The sequence below is a fragment of the Macaca mulatta genome, chromosome 11, assembly GCF_049350105.2.
Source record: "Macaca mulatta isolate MMU2019108-1 chromosome 11, T2T-MMU8v2.0, whole genome shotgun sequence".
NCBI lineage: Eukaryota > Metazoa > Chordata > Mammalia > Primates > Cercopithecidae > Macaca > Macaca mulatta.
The window spans coordinates 87,776,821-87,797,694 of record NC_133416.1 but is presented as its reverse complement, the minus strand read 5'-3'; the positions used below and the strand labels follow the sequence as shown (position 1 = coordinate 87,797,694).

Sequence of the window (20,874 nt, the reverse complement as noted above, 5' to 3'; positions counted from 1 at the left end):
GTAAATACAAGGCAATGGATCATTGAAATACCCAAACATCCAGGTAGTGGACAAGGACTTCTAACATTGCATTGGAATGTTTGGGCTAAATTCAGTACCATTTGGATCCTTTAAATGTTTTCAATATAATTCAATAACCTACTAGCATCTCTGAGCTTAGACCTTACCAAAAGTAGTTAAAGCTAAAAAAAAAAAATGTATATTTCAAATCACCCTCATTTGTACCTAACATATCTGACTTAAAGGAGTATCATCAAATGTTTAAGACATATAATCAAATTGACAATGATTTAAATAGAACATTCTCAAAAGTGATCGGCCTCATAGGTTATATTAATATCTATTGCTACTATACTTCAAACCCTTTTGGAACTCCTCTATTGAAATTGTCTTCAGAAATTGCTAATCGTTATTAGGAATATCTATTCCTTTGTGGATTACAAAATGTTTCCGTGAACATCTCATTACTGGAGCGTCAGTTTTATGGGAGCAGAACTCTGTCATATTCACCGCTATATTCTGATTACCTATAATAGTGTCTGGCACATAGTAGTTGCATAATAAGTGTTTGTTCACTTAGTCTCATTTAATTTTCACAGCTAGGCAATCTTTACCATTTAAGGACATATGTAATTTAAAGAAAATTCAAATGTCATTAGGTGTCAAGCTTTGTAAATGAGGTGGATGATCAAGTTTATAGAATTCAATTTGGTAAGAAATGAAGTGTTGTTATAAAGCAATAAAATTTCTGTTGAAATTGCTAGTAAGTTACTTCTCAAGGTAATTCCAAGAGTGTGTTTTCAAACATACACGAAACAATGAATTACATTATTGGCAGAAATATGTTGACACAGTATAATCTTTCTGGAAATCATTTAAATTTATGAGTTCTAGCATTAAAAAACACATTTGAATTTGAAGTCACATTTGATATGTGAAACTTCTGACTGTCCTGATTTCATCTTCTCCACTGGAAAGAATGATAGGTGTAAACTTTGCCAGCAGAGGAGGCTGAGCTCTGTGAGACAGTCCTACAGGTTCCAAGGTCCCTCTGCCATTATGTGTTACTGCCAAGAAAGCAGCATACTGTTATGAAAAATGTTTAATCCCAGTTTCTGCCCTAGAGAGCCATATTACCTTAAGAATTAAACTCTTCTGATGCACAATTTTCTCACCTGGGGGTGGAAGTGTGTGTCATAAATCCTGTATTGTAAGACTTAAAGAATTTAACATATGTAAAATGCCCCACAAAAAACTGGACACCCAAAATGTTAACTTTTTTTTCTTCCCCTCTATGAGTTTACACCAGTAAATTTCCATTTACTTGAGGCACTAAAAGTATCTTAGGATATTAGCTCACTACAGAGAGTTCTCTCAGAAAGGCTTTTCAAATTTCCTGGGGCCACAATGTATTGTTGTTGGTTTTGTTGTTGTTGTTTGCAACAGAGTCTCGCTCTGTTGCCCAGGTTGGAGTGCAATGGCACAATCTTGGCTCACTGCAACCTCTGCCTCCCGGTTTCAAGCGATTCTCCTGTTCTCCTGTCTCAGCCTCCGGAGTAGCTGGGATTATAGGCATGCACCACCACGCCCAGCTGATTTTGTATTTTTAGTAGAGACAGGGTTTTGCCATGTTGGTCAGGCTGGTCTCCAACTCCTGACCTCTGGTGATCCACCCACCTCGGCCTCCCAAAGTGCTGGGATTACAGGCATAAGCTACTGCGCCCAGTGCCCAGTGCATTGTTTTTTGAGGGAAAGAAATCAAAGCTTTCTCCTGGGTAAGGGCCATGCCCCTCAGTGCCTTTTAGTGGCAGTATATTGCTGAAGTTGCTGCTGTAGTATGTGCTAAGACAGGAACATTCCTCTAGAAACTGCAATCACTCTGGAGTGCAGAAGAAAATAAACTGCTCTTGTGCAAGGCAATGCTGGTTTGTAAGCACTGGAGGTGAAGTGTGGTCATTTTTCTGTTTGTCACCACGGGGAAAAAACAGTGAAGAGTCTAACTTCTGGGAACTAAGACAGATCAAAGATGGCTTCCGGGTACCTGATTTTCAGCGAGGAGAGAATCTTACTGGACATTTACTGCCTGCTGGGCACCATGTTGGTGATTTACAAACTTTCTCTTATTTAATACTGCTAATAAGTTTGTGAAAAGTGTAACAGGGCTATTTTACAAAAGAGAAATAGTTCAGAGAGGCTAATTAAACAAAGTCACAGAGCCAACAATTAGCAGAGCTGTATTATGAATTTAATTCTCTGACTTCAAAAACCTTCCCTTTCGAATCCCTGCCCCACTCTCAAATCCCCATCCCAAGCTGTGACAATTTGTTATGGCTGGTTAAACAGAATAATGTATGAAGTTTATAACATTTTGAGTACTAACTTGGGTAAAATTATTAATAGACATTCTTGAAGACACTCTTTACAGAATTCAATTCTACAAAGTTGTAGAGCATAGAAGTTTTTTCAACTTTTACTGTTTGAAGATTGACTCTAGACACTAGAAGGAAACCATCAGTTCCATCCTCTATCCTACCCAAGAGAGCGAACCCTTAATTTCATTGAGAGCACTGATCCCAGTGTGTATGTGTACACCTGGGGACATGGGAGGAAAATGTTAGCTTTCTATTTATCTTTATTTTTAACTAAAAAAGAGAAGGAAATTGAATTTTAATAACGATTAATAGTTGGATTGATATTAGAGCCTTCATAAGACCCCTTAAGATGAGCTACCTAATTTGTTAGCCCAACTTGGATTAGAGAGAATGCAAAATGTAAAGTTCCATTACAAAATATGAAGTTCCTGTCTCAAAATGTAATTTTAAGATTTTCAAAATAGTGACAGCAAACATTAAACCAATTTCAGGGCCCTTTTGAGTGTGAGGACCTGTGAAACTACCCATGTTGCATACCCATGAAGCTGGCCCTGGTCATGTATAATATTCCATTTCTGAAGTACCCTGCGGGAAGAGTGACATTTAACTCTTTTGGTAACTCAATATATGAGGGAATGTATATGCATTATATTACCTAGTTCACCTAACTAATTATCACAGAATTGAAGTAGCTACGGAAGATTACTACAAAGAGACTGTGGATTAAAGATAATATTTATCATGCAAGCCCAAATGGATGTCAAAAAATTGGCAAGGCTGACACATCCATCATACTCCTGGAATACTCCTGTAGCCATACTAGGAGGTAAAAATAACAGCAAGGTAATCAGACCTGACAAAAAGCTAGACCAGCTTTTTTAAAAAGCATAAAAACTTAAAATATATACTTAAAACAACTATCAAAAGAGAAATGCTTTGTCCTAAGTGTATATTTTATTTATTGAAAATACCTAATGATAATAAGAAGCCTTAGCAATTAGCAAGGTTTTGAAAATATTGCTTATTCAATATTTATCTCATGCTTTTCAATTTCTCATTTTATTTATGTTTATAATTTACATAATTAAACAGTCTACATTTAAAGGTAAATATATCTGCATTAGAGTGGAAGCTCAAACATCTTTCCTAAAAGGGACACTTGTCCAAAAAGTTTGGATATCTCTGGTCTAGAACAGCATCTTCCAAGGAGGATTAATGTTCCATGACATAGCATTACAGGTTTGGATCAAAAAGTGTTGACGAGTTCTACAATCAAAGTTTAAGAAAAGTTGTCCATACAGCTCCATCTTTGTAATTGTCAGTGAAATTAGCATTAAGGCCCTAAACATTTAGGTGTTTAAAAATCAGTTTAATTACTTTCTCATACTTATTTTAACAGAGAACTCTTTTTCTGAAATCTTTAACTACTTTGATACCACTTCTGTTTTCTAGAATGTAACCTGGAAAATACTGTTACAGCAGGCCTGCGTATTTACTGCAAGAAAATCTCTATTTGTATAGCATACAAATTCCAATCCAAAGCTATAGATAGGAATATTGTGTATATTGTAGTTATACAGACTAGGGTTTGAATTTTGGCTCTGGCACTTTTCGGTAATATTATCTTGGAATATCACTTAACTTCTTGGAATATGTGCTTCCCTGTTTGTGAAGCAGAGCCAGTAATATTTAGTCTGTTGGTTGGTTTTACTGGCCTTGCCTTACAAATAAAGAAATTAATTTAATAAAGATTAAATAAGATAATACATGTGAAGGGTCTAGTATAGCACCTGGAACCCAGCAGACACTCAATAGAGGTTTTTAGCTTCATTACCATAGTACTGTGTGATTTTTTAAAATAAAAATTGGATATATTTTGTAAATTTTTTTGCCTACAAACCAAAACAACAAACAAAAAACTCCCAGTTAATAGTTGATAGCCTGCTACAATAATCATTATTAGTACTGGTATGCAATAGGGATACATATGGAGAAGTCAAATCTATAAAACTTCATTATAGTCAATATTTTAAACTGTTTTCCCAGTTATGACTTTTCAAAAGATAATGATATTGAAAAGATATTGATTTGAGTTCATTTCCAGAGATCCCAAAGTTGCTAAACGATAAAGATAAATCAATTTTATAGGTTATTTCCTACATGCCTATCAGTATAACAAGTTAAGATGAGCCATCAGTAACAATGTTGCAGGGTGACTATGGCACGTGGGCATTAGTTCTCCTATAAACTCCATCAGCTGCCCTCCCGAAGACCTCCCCTAAAGGCTTATAATGTGGGAAAAGAGGGTGTTTGCATCCACCATGCAAATACAGCTTCAAGCCCATGTCCATACAGATTGCTGCCACAAATTCTAGAACTTTAGAATGCAGTGCAGGTTTAGAGATCTTACCAGATTCTGCACCATGCACATTCTTTCACTTCTCAGTTCAGCTACTAGTCCATATATATCCACAAAATCATGGTCATTTATATGTTGTGTTAAATGGTCCAGAGCAATAAAAACTCCAGTTCTTCCAACTCCAGCACTACAGGAAGAGTAAATTACATGAAAATTACTCAGTAAAGTGTTGTTCATTTTGATGGGGATAAAGATAATGAGCTATGATAGCAATAAATCCTAACAGTTTCTTCTCTTATTTGGAGGCAGGTTTTCTTTGGAATTTCTTTGGATTTTTAATGGTTACCAAGACTATTTAAACAAGGCAAGATGATTATCATTAATATGCTATCAAATATTTGAGTTTCTCTTTCTTTAATCAGTGGAGCTTAACCTCTTATTTCTTAATATTTTAGGGGGTGTTGTTGAAGTATAGAGATTTTTTAAAATCACTGAAAATTCTTAATACCAGAGACTCTGTATTGACCGAATATTCAGTTACCAACAGAAATGCTAAACGTTGCAAATGTCAAATATTTAGCTCATATAGCATTTTCTTTGCTTCATTTTGAAAAATAGTCTTGCAATTGTCCTTTTCACTTTCTTTCTCAAGAATTTATTTTGCCTCCTATAGATAATAAAATTGAAAAACTATTTCTATTTAAAAACTTATATTAATACTCAAAGACAGGCACGTGCTTCACAGAAACTGTTAACTGATAAACCTCACAAGATCAATTCAGAAATTCCTATTATCAGAAAGACAAGATTCCTAGGAAATTAAATGGTTAATAGAGGAAGTTAATCTAAAAACTTTTTTTGAAAGGTCATCTAGTCTTATAAATATTACTTTGAACCACATGAAACTGCCATTTTTGTAGTTCTGTAGTAAGAAACATTCAAATATTGGCAATTTCCTATGATTTGACCTAAGAAATTGTGAGCCTACAACATAAAACTGATTATAGTAACATGTATACATACATGCCACACAGCAATTGAATTGTCAAATATATTTTGAGTGTCAAACACTGTTCTGGGCACCTGGGTCATAGCAGTGGACAATGTAAAGTCCCTGCACTTACAGAGTTTATAGTCTAGAGGAAAACGACACATAAATAAACAGACAAAGAACTTGCCTGGTGGTAAGGAGTCCCATACTGAAAAAAAGATGAATCAGGTTAAGGAGATAGAGGGTGATAGGGTAGGATAGGGTCAGCAGAGAAACCTTCTCTGCTAATGTAATATTTGAAAAGAAACTCGCATAAGGTTAGGGTGCACACCCTGTGGGTATCTGGGAGAGGATCATGGTAGCCAGAAGCAGCAAAATGAGAACAGACCTGAAGTGGGAGCATTTTTGAATGTTCAAAAATCAGGGGACACCAGGGAGGTGATACAGTGATGAGTGAGGGGTAGCCAGAGATGAAAGTATTTGCTGGTGGGTTAGATGTGGAATGTGAGAGGAAGCAGAATCAAGAATGACTCCAGAGCTTCTGGCTCAAACAGAAGGGACTTGCTTTTTACCAAGATAGGGACAACTGAGCAGGGGTGAATTTGGAGATTGAGTCAAGAGTTCTGTTTTGTCCACATCAAATTTCTAGAACTTTTTAGTCATTCAGGCTGTCAAGTTGAATTGGAAGCTAAATGTAGAAGTCTGAAGTCAAGGTGAGAAGTTGGAGTTGGAGATAAATATTTAGTAGATGGTTTTCAAATGATATTTAAAGATAGTCAACAATATGAATATACCTTCTTCTTATCTCTTATCTATTTAAATCACAAAGGAGGAGACTCTACTCTTTTTGAGGCTAAAAAGGAGAAAGTACTTTTCTTTTAATGCCCATGGCAGTGTATTTGCATGATACGGAGAAACTGAAGGCAGTTACTGCCCATCAAAGGTTTTACTCATCAATGATGCCAGCATAAAATTAATCACTGACTGTAGAAGCAAATTGTTGTACTGTTTTTAGTATATACTATTATATTAAGCTTTTTACCTATATGAAGGGATTTGAAATTGAGAAGGTAAAAATGAGGCTTTTGCTTTTTGTTCTCATGTTTTATAAATACAAGCATTGTTCATATATTTTATAATGAGCAAGCATTTATGTATTAGTCTTATGATTTTAAAAATCCAGGAATTTATAGAAAATTTATAATCATTTAAACTACATATTGAATTTTTTAAAATAAAAGTTTAAAAACTGAATGAATTTATCTTTTCTTACATACAGTATTTAACCACATTAATTATAGTACACTCCTGTTAAAAAAATTAAAAGTTATTTTTACTTAAAAATATTTTTATTGTGGTGAAAGATGAATAACAGAGAATCTACCAATTTGCCCATTTTACATGTACAATTCAGTGGCATTAAGTACATTCTCAGTGTTATGCAAATATCAACACTATATATTTCCAGAACTTTTCATCATCCCAAATAGAAGGTATTAGATAATTTTTCATCTCTCTCCTCACTAGTAACCACAACTCTACTTTCTGCCTCTATTTATTTACCCATTCTGAGTATCTCATTTAAGTAGAATTCATGCTACATTTTCCTCTAATCTCCAAACTTCATGTGTGAAAGAGACTCAAGCCAAGACTGATTTAGATCTATCATGTCAGAAAACATAAATCATACCAATGTGTCCAGAAATGCTAAACGTGATACCTCTGAAGATGGCAAGCTGGAAGAAATTTACATGACCATTTAATAAAAAATAACCAATAGAATTATAATAATAAAAAGACCAATGGGTTCAAAGGCCATTTCTGGCGTTTAATAGATGTTTCTAAAAATATCGCTTTCTTACCTGCAGTGAACAATCATAGGTGTGGTGTCATGTGCTCTGCTTGCTCGAACCAGCTTCACAAAGTGAATTAGAGCGGCACTATTCTCAGGAACCCCATGCTCTGGCCAGGCAGTAAAGTTACACTGTTGAACAGTCATGCAATCCCCATGCTAGACAAAGGGACGGATTAATGAATGACAAAACTATTTAAGTTCCACAACGAAGGCTGAAGGCAATTGTCCCAGTTTTTGAAGGTGATCTTTTAAAAATGACTATTTACCAAACGAAAGAAAATGTTTTCATTATTTCCTATAAGAAAGATTTTTACTGTTACAATAGAGAATTGCCTTTCAGTATGAATGAAAACAATAAGAAAGCTTGGAAATAAATCTTAATATAGAACATTAATATTCAAACATAGCATGCTATTTTGTCACACTCAGGATAACAGGTATTGAAACAATTTTGACCCAAAGCTTAAATGAACATTTTCACAAATTATTCCATACACAGGTATTGAGTATCTGTTATGTGAAAAGTATAAAGATCCTTATATCATCTTCTGTGTGTATAGGGATTTATATAAACTGATAAAGTGAGATCCCATACTACCTTTTCTATATTGGCTGCAGATTAAATAGAAAATCAAATTATTGGCAGGGCGCAGTGGCTCATGCCTGTAATCCCAGCACTTTGGGAGACCCAGGAGGGTGGATCATGAGGTCAGGAGATCGAGACCATCTTGGCTAACAAGGTGAAACCCCATCTCTACTAAAAATACAAAAAATTAGCCGGGCATGGTAGCGGGCGCCTGTAGTCCTAGCTACTTGGGAGGCTGAGGCAGGAGAATGGCGTGAACCCGGGAGGCAGAGCTTGCAGTGAGCCGAGATTGCACCATTGCACTCCAGCCGGGAGACAGAGTGAGGCTCCGTGTCAAAAAAAAAAAAAAAGAAAGAAAGAAAATCAAATTATTAGGATTCAGGAGATGAGTGACTTGGGAAATTGCTGTCTCAAGTCAAATATTACAGTTTCTTCATTAAATAAAATAAAGCTGGTGATCTCGGCATTTTCTCTCCTTCTGCTCTTGTCAACCTAAGAATGTGATGCTAATTGGTTAATACAGACTTTAACTAGAGTGATCTGGAACAAATACTGTGATATTGATACGAAAGTTGGATATCGATTCAAAATTCTGTTCAGAAGACAGTACAAAAGCATTGTTGAATACACAGGTGTCCTTGAAAGGGATAGTTCTAGAAATCAATTTTATTTTAGACATTTAGATCCTTCATATTTTATATCAGGTTCCCTTGTCCCCCCCTTTTTTTACCCTTTCAATTTTCAGATCCCTGATAGTCCAATCTATTTGAACATCCTCCATTAGCTTTGTAATCACTATATCTCCAAAGACGGTAACTGGCTTGTTGTCCTCTGGCCAATACTGATGGCATCTGATCTGCATTCAGAGAAAATCATCAGTCATAACAGTCATTGTTATATTGATATATATATGTATATCACAGTTATTACGACTAAGTTAAAATTACTTTATAGATGTCCAGGTTATTGATGACTCACAGTATTAGGTGAAATAGTCAAACATATGTTAACACAATTGTAAAACAACATTTGTGAAAACATTTTCAAATAACTTACCCTTCCTTTTTCAAAACACTGTGTTAGCATTACTAATGTTTTTGCTCTGGTTTCCCACACCATTCTCCAAAAATCTCCAACTGTTCCTGGTAGTGGACCTTGAGTAGCAATAAATTCGTTTGGACATAAATAGCCCTAGAAGGATATAATGAGAAACATTGCATCACTGTGTTCATAGATATAGTGTTTTAGTTTTCAAAGCATGAAACAAATGCTGGTTGTAAAATTACCTAATATTTTAGAATATTGTAAATACTAGATAATCTTAAATAATCAAAGTTTCTAGCGTCTAAATTTATCCTCACAATCTGATATACTACACAACAAATGGTTCTCAAAATTTATATCTAACTTTTGAATAACACATTAGGGACTACATAATAATAATAGTTACAATAATAACATAACTTAATAAAGGTCTTAAGTCTGAGTCTTCATAGCAGGCAGTTTGCTAAGCATCTTATATTCAATATTCTTACAAAAACATTGTGAATTAGTACTAATATTATGCACATTTTATAGATGAAGATATTGAGGCTTAGAAAGGTGAAGTAACTTGCCAAGATCTCAACCCTGCGAAGGCAGGTTAAGCCCAGAATCAGCTCTCTAAACCCACTCCATGATATTATTGCCATATATTTATTGGTTGTGCAGATATATGTATACTCTTCCTCTAAGAAATTACTTATCTACTTAAACTGTGGCATTAGTCATTAGTCTAGTGGCATTTACTGTCTGGAATTCTGACCCAAGAAATACATGGTAATATGAAGGTTCATTTCACTAACATAGTAAACTCATAGGACATGAGATCTGTCTTAAATCTATTATGACATCCTTGTGGATATTTATCAAGTTGCTCTGAAACTTGGTCTATTTACCTGGAACATAAAAGCATGACACTTGAGTTTATATAATTGTGAACAGTATCTGTGGATTTCTTTTCAAGAAAGGTAATGTATAAGTGAAAAAGTAGTAATGGAATGACATCTGTTTCAAACAGGAAGATGCTTCCAGGAATGGGGAATAAAAGGTAAAATTCACTTTTTTACATTGAAATTGTCTCAGTAGTCAGAGAACAGTAATACAAAAAATAACATATATTTAAATTTTCCAGGGACTCTAGAATGTAATCCAGCAAGTTTATTTTACTTTAAAAAATAATGAGGAGGCACTTTAGGTGATTTTCCCAAATTGCAGTGCAAGGCAGGCACATTTGCTTGTGGAAAATCTTGAGTCTCTTAAATACACAGTATACTACAGCATTTCTGTCTTTCCAGTCTCAGCCGAAAGACCTAAATATGTAGTTCATGTGTAAGGGATCTTTTCTTATTAAAAATAATATATGTTGAATGTAGAATATTTTGAAAATTTAGAAAAATATATAATAGAAAGTAGAATTCACCTATAATCCCGCTATCCAGAGTGAAGGACCATTAACATTTTGGTTGATTTCTTTACAGACTTTTTAAATATGCACATTCTCCACTCAATCAATATTTGTGAGTGACTATTACGTTCCAGACACTATTTTAGGAGCTGGGGTTTCATCACTGACCAAAGACACTGAAATTCCTACCCTCATTTTTTTTATCACTAGGAAAAATAGACACTGTCTATTAATGTATATTAAATATGCAAATTACATAGAATTTATAAAAGTGGTAAGGGCTATGAGAGAAAGTTTTCAGAAAATAGGCTTTTCAGAAAATAGTTGTTCAGAAATAGATTATTCAGAAAAAATAAATACCTCATGAGAACATGCGATATTTATTTTTCTGTTCCTGGCTTATTTCACTTATCATAATGTTCTCCAAGCTCATCTCCAAACTTCACATATCACTGGTGATATATGAAGAAAGTTTTGAAGAAGGAAGGAAGTGAGGCTTGCAGTATTTGGGGGAAAACAATTGTGGGTAGAAGGAAAATCAAGTCCAACCACCTTAAAGGAGAGGGGTGTCAGGAATGTTCTAAGAACAGCAGGTGCCTGGTGTAGAGTAAATGAGGGGGAGGAGTAACAGATAATGACCAGTAAAAGCAGGGAGGATAAGTGGTGCTTTAGGTCCTAAAAGGTAATTATAAGACTTTGGTTTTTACTCTGAATGATACAGAAAGTCACTGAAAGGTTTTGAACATAGTGTATGGTTTAACAGTTTCACGTGGGCTTCCATAGACCAACCTTTGGGAGTTTAAAAGGTGAAAGGAGGGAGAATAGTTAGAGGGTTCTTGTAACAATTCAGCCAAGAAATATTGGTAGCATGGGTGATATCAATGGAGATAGTGAGAAGTGATCAGATATGGATACATTCTGAAGGCAAAACCAACCGAATTTGCTAATAGATTTGATATGAGGTATGAGAGAAACAGAAATTAATAATGACTCCAAAGGAAGATGGGGAAGACTCCAGATGAGGAGTTTTTAATCATATTTTCCTATTATTTTGACATATAATAATTGCACATTTTTATGAAATACAGTGTGACAATTTTGATACATGTATACAATGTGTAATAGTCAAGTCAGGGTAACAAGCATATCCATCTCCTTAAACATTTATCATTTCTTTGTGTTGGGAACATCCAAAATCTGCTCTTGTAGCTATTTGAAAATATACCATAAATTGTGGTTTATTATAGTCACACTACAGAGCTATAGACACTAGAATTTATTTCTCCTATCTAGCGGTAATTTTGTATTCATTAACCAATCTCTTATTCTCGCCTCTTCCCCTTCCCAGCTTTTAACCACTATTCTACTCTCTACTTTCACGAGATCAATTTTTTCAGCCTCTGCATAAGTGGGAACATGTGGTATTTATTTTTCTGTTCCTGGCTTATTTGAATTATCGTAATGTTCTCCAAGTTCATCCATGTTGCCACAAATGACAGGATTTCATTCTTTTACATGGCGAAATAGTATTTCATTGTGTATATATAGCATATTTTCTTTATTCGTTCATCTGTTGATGAATACTTAGGTTGATACTTTATCTTTGCTATTGTGAATAGTGCTGCAGCAGTTATTGCATAAGCATAGATATCTCTTTGACATACTGATTTTCTTTCCTTTGGACATATACCCAGTAGTGGGACTGCTGGGTCATAATGATGGTTGTATTTTAGTTTTCGGAGGAAAACTAAATAGTGCATAATAGTATATAGTAATTCCACTTTCTCTGCATTCTTGCTGGCATTTGTTATTTTTTGACTTTTTGATAATAACCATTCTAAATGGGGAGAGATGGGATTTCATTGCGGTTTTGATTTGTATTTCCTTGATGATTAGTGATGTTGAGCATTCTTTCCTGTGCCTGTTGGCCATTTGTATGTCTTCTTTTGAGAGATGTTCATTCAGCTCATTTGCCATTTTTAAATTGGATTTTTTTCTGCTATTGAGTTGAGTTCCTGGTATATTTTGGATATGAATCACTTGTTGATGAATAGTTTGTAAATATTTTCTCCCATTTTGCAGATTGTCTTTTCATTCTGTTGATTGTTTCCTTTGCTGTGCATATGATTTTTAGTTTGATATAATCCCATTTTTCTATTTTTGCTTTCACTGCCTGTGCTTTTGAGGTTTTAGTATGAACAGATTTACAGGGAAAATAAAAAACTCACATTGGACATAGTACGTTTGAAATCACTATTAGATATTCAAGTAGGAATGCCACGAAGGCAATTAGATATATGACTTTAGAATTCAGGAAAAGTCCACATTAGAGACATAAATTTGAAAGTAGTCAGCTCATATCTCTTACTTAAATTCGTGAAAATTGGATGACATCACTGTGATGGTTAATACTGAGTATCAACTTGATTGGATTGAAGAACACAAAGTACTGTGTCTGGGTGTGTCTGTGAGTGTATTGCCAAGGGAGATTAACATTTGAGTCAGTGGACTGGGAAATGCTGGGTGCTTCCTGCCCTAGAACATCAGACTCCATGTACTTCAGCTTTTGGACTCTGGGACTTGCACCAGTAATTTGCCATGGCCCTCTGGCCACAGACTGAAGGCTGCACTATCAGCTTCCCTACTTTTGAGATTTTGGAACTTGGAATGGTTTCCTTGCTCCTCAGCTTGCAGACGGCCTATTTTGGGACTTCACCTTGTGATTGTTGAGTCAACATTCCTTAATAAATGACCCTTCATATATACATCTATCCTATTAGTTCTGTCCCTCTAGAGAACCCTGACTCTTACAATCACCAAGAAAATGAGTTTGGAAGGAGACAGTGAATTCAAGTATTGAGCTCTAAATTATTTCGTTTGCAGGTCTAGAAGATGAGATAGAACCGATGAGACTAAGATGAATGAGTCAGAGCTGCTGAAAGGTCAAATAAATTGCAGACTGAGACTTGAAGCTAGTTTTCTGAGTAGTTAATTGTTGACCTTGAAAATAGCTGGTTCGGTGTTGTGCTTGCTTAGTATCCAAGTCTTATTTGAGGGTGCTGAAGAGATAAGAGAAGGGAATTGAAGATAGTAAGTGTTGACAATTCTTCAAGGGGTTATAATTGAAATAAAACACAGAACAATAGAGAAGTAGGGAAAGACCTGTAATATCAAGATATTTTTATGATGTAAGAAATTACAATAGATTTGTTTAGCTGCTAAAAGAGAAAAATTGATGATGCAGAAGAGAAAATTCCTCCACCCATGTTCTTGAGAGGCAAAGGGAGAGGTCATGTAGTGTCCAAGTGAAAGGGTTGGCTGTTATCAGGGGCTAGGACAGTTCATATGCAGCCACAGGAGAAAGAGTATATGGACACAGATGCAGACAGGTAGAGGACCTTGTGGATGTTCTCTTTTAATTGCTTTTGTTTTATCATTGAAATATAAACAAGGCCATCAGATGTAGGTGAAAGTGAGGAACATAGTGTTAGAGGCCAGAGGAGAAAGAAGGAGAAAGAATCTCCCAGAAGAAAGAGAGGTTGAATAGATTAGGAGGCTGTGTTTTTGAGGTTAGTGGCCATGAGTTTAAAGTGAGCTATTTTGGCGTGATCATGAATTTTTCTGCAATACACATCCAGTAACACAGAGAAGAATCCATGGAGGGTTTTATTTAACAAAGTTTGGGGATTTATCAAAAGATTGAGACTATAAGAGATAAATTTGAGAGTTGAGAATATATACAATACAGGAAAGGAAACAAATAGGCATGCAATTCAAGATGAGCAAGAAAAAAAATGAAGTCTTGATTGGGTTAGGAAAAATGGAAAATTTGATAGAATCAAAGGGCTGTAGGTCAGAGCAGTGTTGAAGAATTGTCAGAGTCCAGTGATCTGGAAAGAATGATTTGGACAGATAGTGAGATAACAACAATCAAGATTGTGGAGAGGCTACAATTCTTGGTGGTGAAAAGGTCTAGGTTGTGAACATGGCAGAAAGTGATGAGGTCACGTGGAAGGCAAGTCACTGCAAGAGAAGAGGTCCAGAAAGTGATGGGCAGGGCTATGGGTCAATCTTTTATATGAATTTTGACATCATCAATAATTATGACAGAAGTAGTGATGAGAGAAGAGCAGTGGTACTGGAGTGAAATCTTCAAGAAATGAGAGACAGTGACTTAGGGGATGGTAATTAACTTCCAAAAAGAGCAATAGTGTGTCCTATGCTTGACAGCATGAATTCAAGCTGGTAATTTTAGGGCAGAGGGATAGAGGATGATATGGAGGTGGCACTGAGGACTGAGGCAACTTGATCCTTCTCTGTGCTGAGTACATATGGGAGGGAATGCAGACCCACTAGTGAGCAAGGCCAGAGAGCCAGTACCTGTAAGGGAGGAGTAGGTTCCATACAGAGTAATATAAATAATATATCACATATTATATACTAAATATTATACTATATAATATTATATATATACACATATATAAATAATTGGGATTATTCCTATACAATCTTGTTACCACTTGTTTATAAAATTAACATTATATGATCTCAGTTTTCCAGGATTTGAAATATTATTTTATATTTCTTTTTAATACATATGTCTATGTATCATCTGTTATTTAAGTATATCTTTATATGGTCACATTTCCCCCTTGATTTTCATGTAAAGAAGCTAAGACACATTTAAGCTCTCTTCCTGTAAAGGCCAATTTATTTCAGAAAATGGTAAAGCACCAGGTAAAATGTTTACCCAAAGGTGTTTTGGAGATATTTCCATTGTATCTTACGAAAATGAAGAAGGTATGTCAATTCTGTTTACTATTTTTGCTTCTACCTTTGAATATGTGTGTGCAAACTTTTGACTTTTCTGAGAGGAAACTTCTTGCCTGGACTTTTGCCCTTTAATTGGAATATAGAGTTTGCCGGTTTTTAAAGCACTGTGATACATGGAACGAAGTGTAAATTTCATTCCACATGTCAACATTCATTATGACCTTTACCCATGGATGGTACTTTTCATTGCAGTCCTTAAATTAGCACAGAGATTTTCCTCTGGATTATCAGCCAGGAAAATGTAGAATCTACTACCACGAAACATCAACAACAATAAAAATAACATGCATTTTTAAGTGCTTCCAATATGTGATTCAGTGAATAATTGAAATATGATTTAGTAGCAATGAATAAAGGAGGGTTGACTATTATTCCTGCTTTATCAGTGTAGAAACTTCACTCAGAAAATTTCAGGTCATTTAGCTACAAAAATGCAGAGGAGGAATTTGAACTCAGGTCCATTTGAACTCTGAAGCATATGTATTTACCCACCTAAATATAATCCTCCTTTTTATAAACTCAACAATTATTAAGTGCCTACCACATCTCAGGTATTGGAGAACTACATGCTAAAAAAGTAATTTAAATGCTGCTGCCAAATCAGTATTTTTATGCTTTATTCTAATCTCATACAGCAGTTATTCAATTATAGCCAGTGAATTTGTATATGCAGATATAATTAGTTTTAGAATAGCATATGAGATGGAGAAGGTCAAACCAATCCTTTTTTTCTTCCTTTGAGATTTAACTATTGTGAATGTTGGATGGTGCAAACCTAAATTATGATCTGCAGACTTTCTCAATAATTCTAACATTAAGTTTAGTGAAGATAAGGTATTTCATTAAATTTGGATAGAAGAAGGCAGTTAAGTATGAATAATGAAAACAACGTATTGGCCTAGAGACTAGAACACTCGTTTTGACTTTAGTCCTTTCTAATAGTGTACCCTGTAGAGCAGACTGCTTAAATTAGCTAATCTTCAGTTTCCTAATTATAAATTAGAGATAATAATTATTTTCTTGCACACCTCAGGGAGTCATTTTGAAGAGTATTTGTAAAATAAGGAATGTGAAATTGCTTTGAAAATTTTGAAGTGTAAATGTAGATTTTTTAGGTTAAAGTTTATCCATATTATACAGGAGATAATGACATCTTAGTGCTTATCAATGTTCTTGAACAGGTTTTCTTTATTTACCCATATAAGCTCTGGGGGAAAAAAATGTAAAATGTGCAGTTTATATTTACTCCAGCAAACACCCTCAATTACTTTATTATGCTAAAGAAAATGTGTTGGGCATTGATGGTGATATATTTGTATATGCCTATATGTATATGTGTGTATGTGTACAGATATGTGTACACATATACACATATATGTATATGTTTATATACAAATGTATATGTATGGGCATATACAAATATATCACCATATTCTATATTGTTTGATAATTATTCCAAAATTATAATATATTGGGTCCTATTGCTAAAGGAGTGAATAGTGGGAGAATTTATATACATGCATATACATATCTAGACACATACATATAAAATATATATATGTTTATATGTTATAAACATATACAAATATATACATATAAAATATAACTGTATATACATATATACAAATATATTTATGTATACACATTTCAGTTTTTCGGGGACACAATATCCTTCAGGATTAAAATACTCTATCAACATAGGAAGAAATCTGATGTTTCTAATGTTACTGCAACCATTTGCATGATAGCCTTTAATCTCTAGTTGTGTTAAAAGTTGTCATTAAGTTAAAGTAATTGCACACATCTCAAGTTGACAGGAGAGATAATTTTGAGGAGCCTTCCTCAAAATTAATTATAAGCCTCCCTCTTATACCTAAAATCATAATATTTTCACTTTTGACCCTCTTGAAAACATTTCTAAACTCATTTGTACAGTTGGTGGCAGATTATGGTGCTGCAATATCACTTCTTCCTACCTCTTTCACAGTCTATCCTTCATCAAAATCTTCCAGCCTTTCCAAGTCCTAACTCTGGGAGCACCATTCTCAAGAATGGCCAAGGGCAGAAGAAAACACACACTGGCATGTTAACCTAGTTATAAACCCTGGGCTAGAGTGTCCCAGTCTTAACACACATCCCTCAGCCCATATGCTGGTCCTCCTCTGTCTCTTCCCCAGACTTCAGTTTTTCCTGTTTCTATCTGAACACTAGTTATTTTGCTTTCTTTCCTACCTCCCTCTATAGTTCTCTTTCCTTTACCATAGATTCCAAAGAAATTGAGACTGAGAACCCATTCATAGATGGCCTCTGTCTTTCGCTCCTAGGAAAAGTGTTCATGAACTTTCAGTTGGAAGTGCTGTCGAATAAATTTTGGGAGTAGGGGGAAATTGAGATACCAGACATTGTTTCTGAGGTGACGACTGTATGAATATGTAGGTGGAAAGTGAGGGCCACTACAATGTCATCGCTACATCTATTCCCATCTGTTCTTAACATCCCAAGCAAAGGAGATTTCTCTGAGTGCTACAGTACACTTCCAGCCCCAGTATGGAAATCTGCCTTTTTGTAAAGTGCCTTCCATATAAGCCTGCTTATCATGCAGCTCAGCAATGATTATGCATATCATTACATTGGGTCATAGTGACTTTGTTGTAAGATTTATTATATTACAACATCACTTGATTACAGCAGAATATATATCTTCAGCCTTCCTAGTTTATTGCTAATACAACGTTACCATTTGCTCATAGCTGTATGCTGACAACCTATCATATTTAAAGGGGACACTGGGGATTTGTGAAAATTACTTTGCTTACATAATCTGTATGGTTCAGCTACACCTACTAAAATTGTCTGGTTTCATTCTTAATCATATTCACATCCTGTACTGGCATCCCTTATGGAACATTAGGCAATATGAGCTGTTGATTTGTATCTACTTGTTGGTGAATAAAAAATGATACATAGCTATAGGTCACTGATACAACCAGTTGTCCTTGCCCTGCTTGATGGCATTTGATTATTAGAGTAGTGATTACATTTAAATATCTAAACGCATATATGCATCATTTTGTAAATCCAAGTAAAACTTTAACATGCTGTAGAGTTTAGATTACAATGGAAATTGTAAGCATAAGATTTCACCAAAATGTTTATATTTTGAATTACATTTTTAAGGGAATCAATCATTTGATACATGAATAAAATGTTACCATAATAGTAAATTTATGTCATTCTTTAAATACAGATTTAAAGTTCTAACATAAAAAATAGAATGAAATTTAAAGAATACCTTAGCTCCTCCAAACTTTCCTTCACTTTTCTGGTTAAAAAGTCTTAAAGTCTTAAATTCTCCCCTTATTCACTCCTTTGACAATAGGACCCAATATATGATTGTAATTTTAGATTAATTATCAATCAAAATCAGATTTAGTACTAATTCGTTTTTTCCCTCCTTGACAAAGGCTTGGAGGGAATGGGACACAGCACAAGTATGTTTAATGTTGGAGAAAGGGTGGAACGTCATGTAACAAGAGCCCTAATAGAGCTGAAGGAAATAGCGGGCATGGGTGAGAAGACCTATGGATAAGAAAAAGCCTATGGAGAGTGTGGGCAGCAGAGGAAATCTTCATGTATTTGTAGATTCACCATAATGGAGATGGTTAAGCTTGCTATGCATTAGAATTTAAGTCAGTGGGTAAGAATGTAAAGGTACATAACTTGGTTAAAAAAATCCAACAACTGTAAAACAGAGTTGTTCAGAGATAGAATCATCTGCCTTAGAAAGAAGTGGATGAATCAATGCCAGGAGAGACTGACGGGAATTTTTTAGAGTTCCAAGGTGAATGGTCAAATTAAGGGCATTTCCTTCTTTAAGATTCCATGAATGTGCAAACCAAGTGGAGGTCTTGAGTGCATATAAGGTTTCAATGTACCTATGATGGTGATGGCATTGTCACCCACTTGAAGGACTGTAGATCTAGAAGGGAAGAGCTGCAGAACAGATTTTCATATTATATAGACATAACTGTCCATTTAATAATTTTTAATTCACAGAGACTGGCAAACTTCATTGTGTATGGAGAATACATTAACAAAGCATATGAATTAGTGGAAAGACCAGGGATGTGTAGCCTGAAGTTGAACATCTGCCATGTACTGGTGAAATATTTTTTGATAATTTAGTATCTCTATTAGGCATATCCATATCCCCATCTATTGGAAAGATAACACAATGTCAGTAATTATGTTTTATACAATTATAAAACATATAAAAATAGTAACTTACAGAAATATAGCTGGCATTAATATAATCCGAACCTGGAACACTAGCGTCAGCTATCAGCTTTACTCTGTTGTTATTATCTAGAAGAAAATATAAGGAATAAATGCTAATTGGCTTTTTAAATTGTTACTACTTTTTTTTATTATAAAAGTAACACAAAGGAGTTCATAATATAACATTCCAATTTCACAGATGGCGGCAAATTTAAAAAAGTTATTTATTCTCCCATACTTCTACCACCCAGAGACAATGACTATTAATATGTCCTTGTAGATATTTCTAGAATTTTCTATACATATTCTTTGTATTCTAATTTTCTTTAGCTACAAATGGATATACAATCTGTTCTGCAAATCATTTTTTTAATTTACCTGTGTCTTTCCATATCAGCATAAACAAAGATATGTAGTTCATTATTTTAAAAAGCTATACAGTATTTCACTGTTTGAATATAACATAGTTATTTAACCTTTTATTATTATTTAAATGATCCACAATTATAAAATGCTGAATAGACATAACTGAAATTTTTGTGTATATGTAGGAAGTAAACTTGTAGAATATATTACCAGCAGTAAAATTTTTAGATTATATATATGCATTCCAAATTTTGAAAAACATTTCTAAATTGTTCTCTAACAAATCATACTCTGAACCAAAGTGTTTAAAAAATTTTGTTTCCTCTTTAACTATCACAAGGTATTATTAAACATCTTATGAAAAAAATCTTGAAAAAAAAGTGGAAGAATTGATGGCTAGAGTAATTAATGCAGAGAAGGTCCTAAACGAAATGAAAGAGATGAAAACCATGACACGAGAAATACGTGACAAATGCACAAGCTTCAGTAACCGACTCGATCAACTGGAAGAAAGAGTATCTGCGATTGAGGATCAAATGAATGAAATGAAGCGAGAAGAGAAACCAAAAGAACAAAGAAGAAAAAGAAATGAACAAAGCCTGCAAGAAGTATGGGATTATGTAAAAAGACCAAATCTACGTCTGATTGGGGTGCCTGAAAGTGAGCGGGAAAATGGAACCAAGTTGGAAAACACTCTTCAGGATATCATCCAGGAGAACTTCCCCAACCTAGTAGGGCAGGCCAACATTCAAATCCAGGAAATACAGAGAACGCCACAAAGATACTCC

The 20,874-nt window shown here is 34.6% G+C and overlaps 1 protein-coding gene across 3 annotated transcripts in view; it reads right to left on the bottom strand.

Annotated features, from left to right (window-relative positions):
* Positions 1 to 20,874, bottom strand: part of PTPRQ (protein tyrosine phosphatase receptor type Q) — a 218,832-nt gene that overhangs the window by 2,313 nt on the left and 195,645 nt on the right. For all 3 annotated transcript variants that reach the window (XM_077952472.1, XM_077952473.1, NM_001193766.3), the window contains 5 exon segments: positions 19,731 to 19,807; positions 9,220 to 9,354; positions 8,894 to 9,019; positions 7,585 to 7,733; positions 4,783 to 4,918 (listed from right to left, as the gene is read on the bottom strand). In XM_077952472.1, coding sequence (XP_077808598.1) covers positions 4,783 to 4,918; positions 7,585 to 7,733; positions 8,894 to 9,019; positions 9,220 to 9,354; positions 19,731 to 19,807 — 623 coding nt within the window.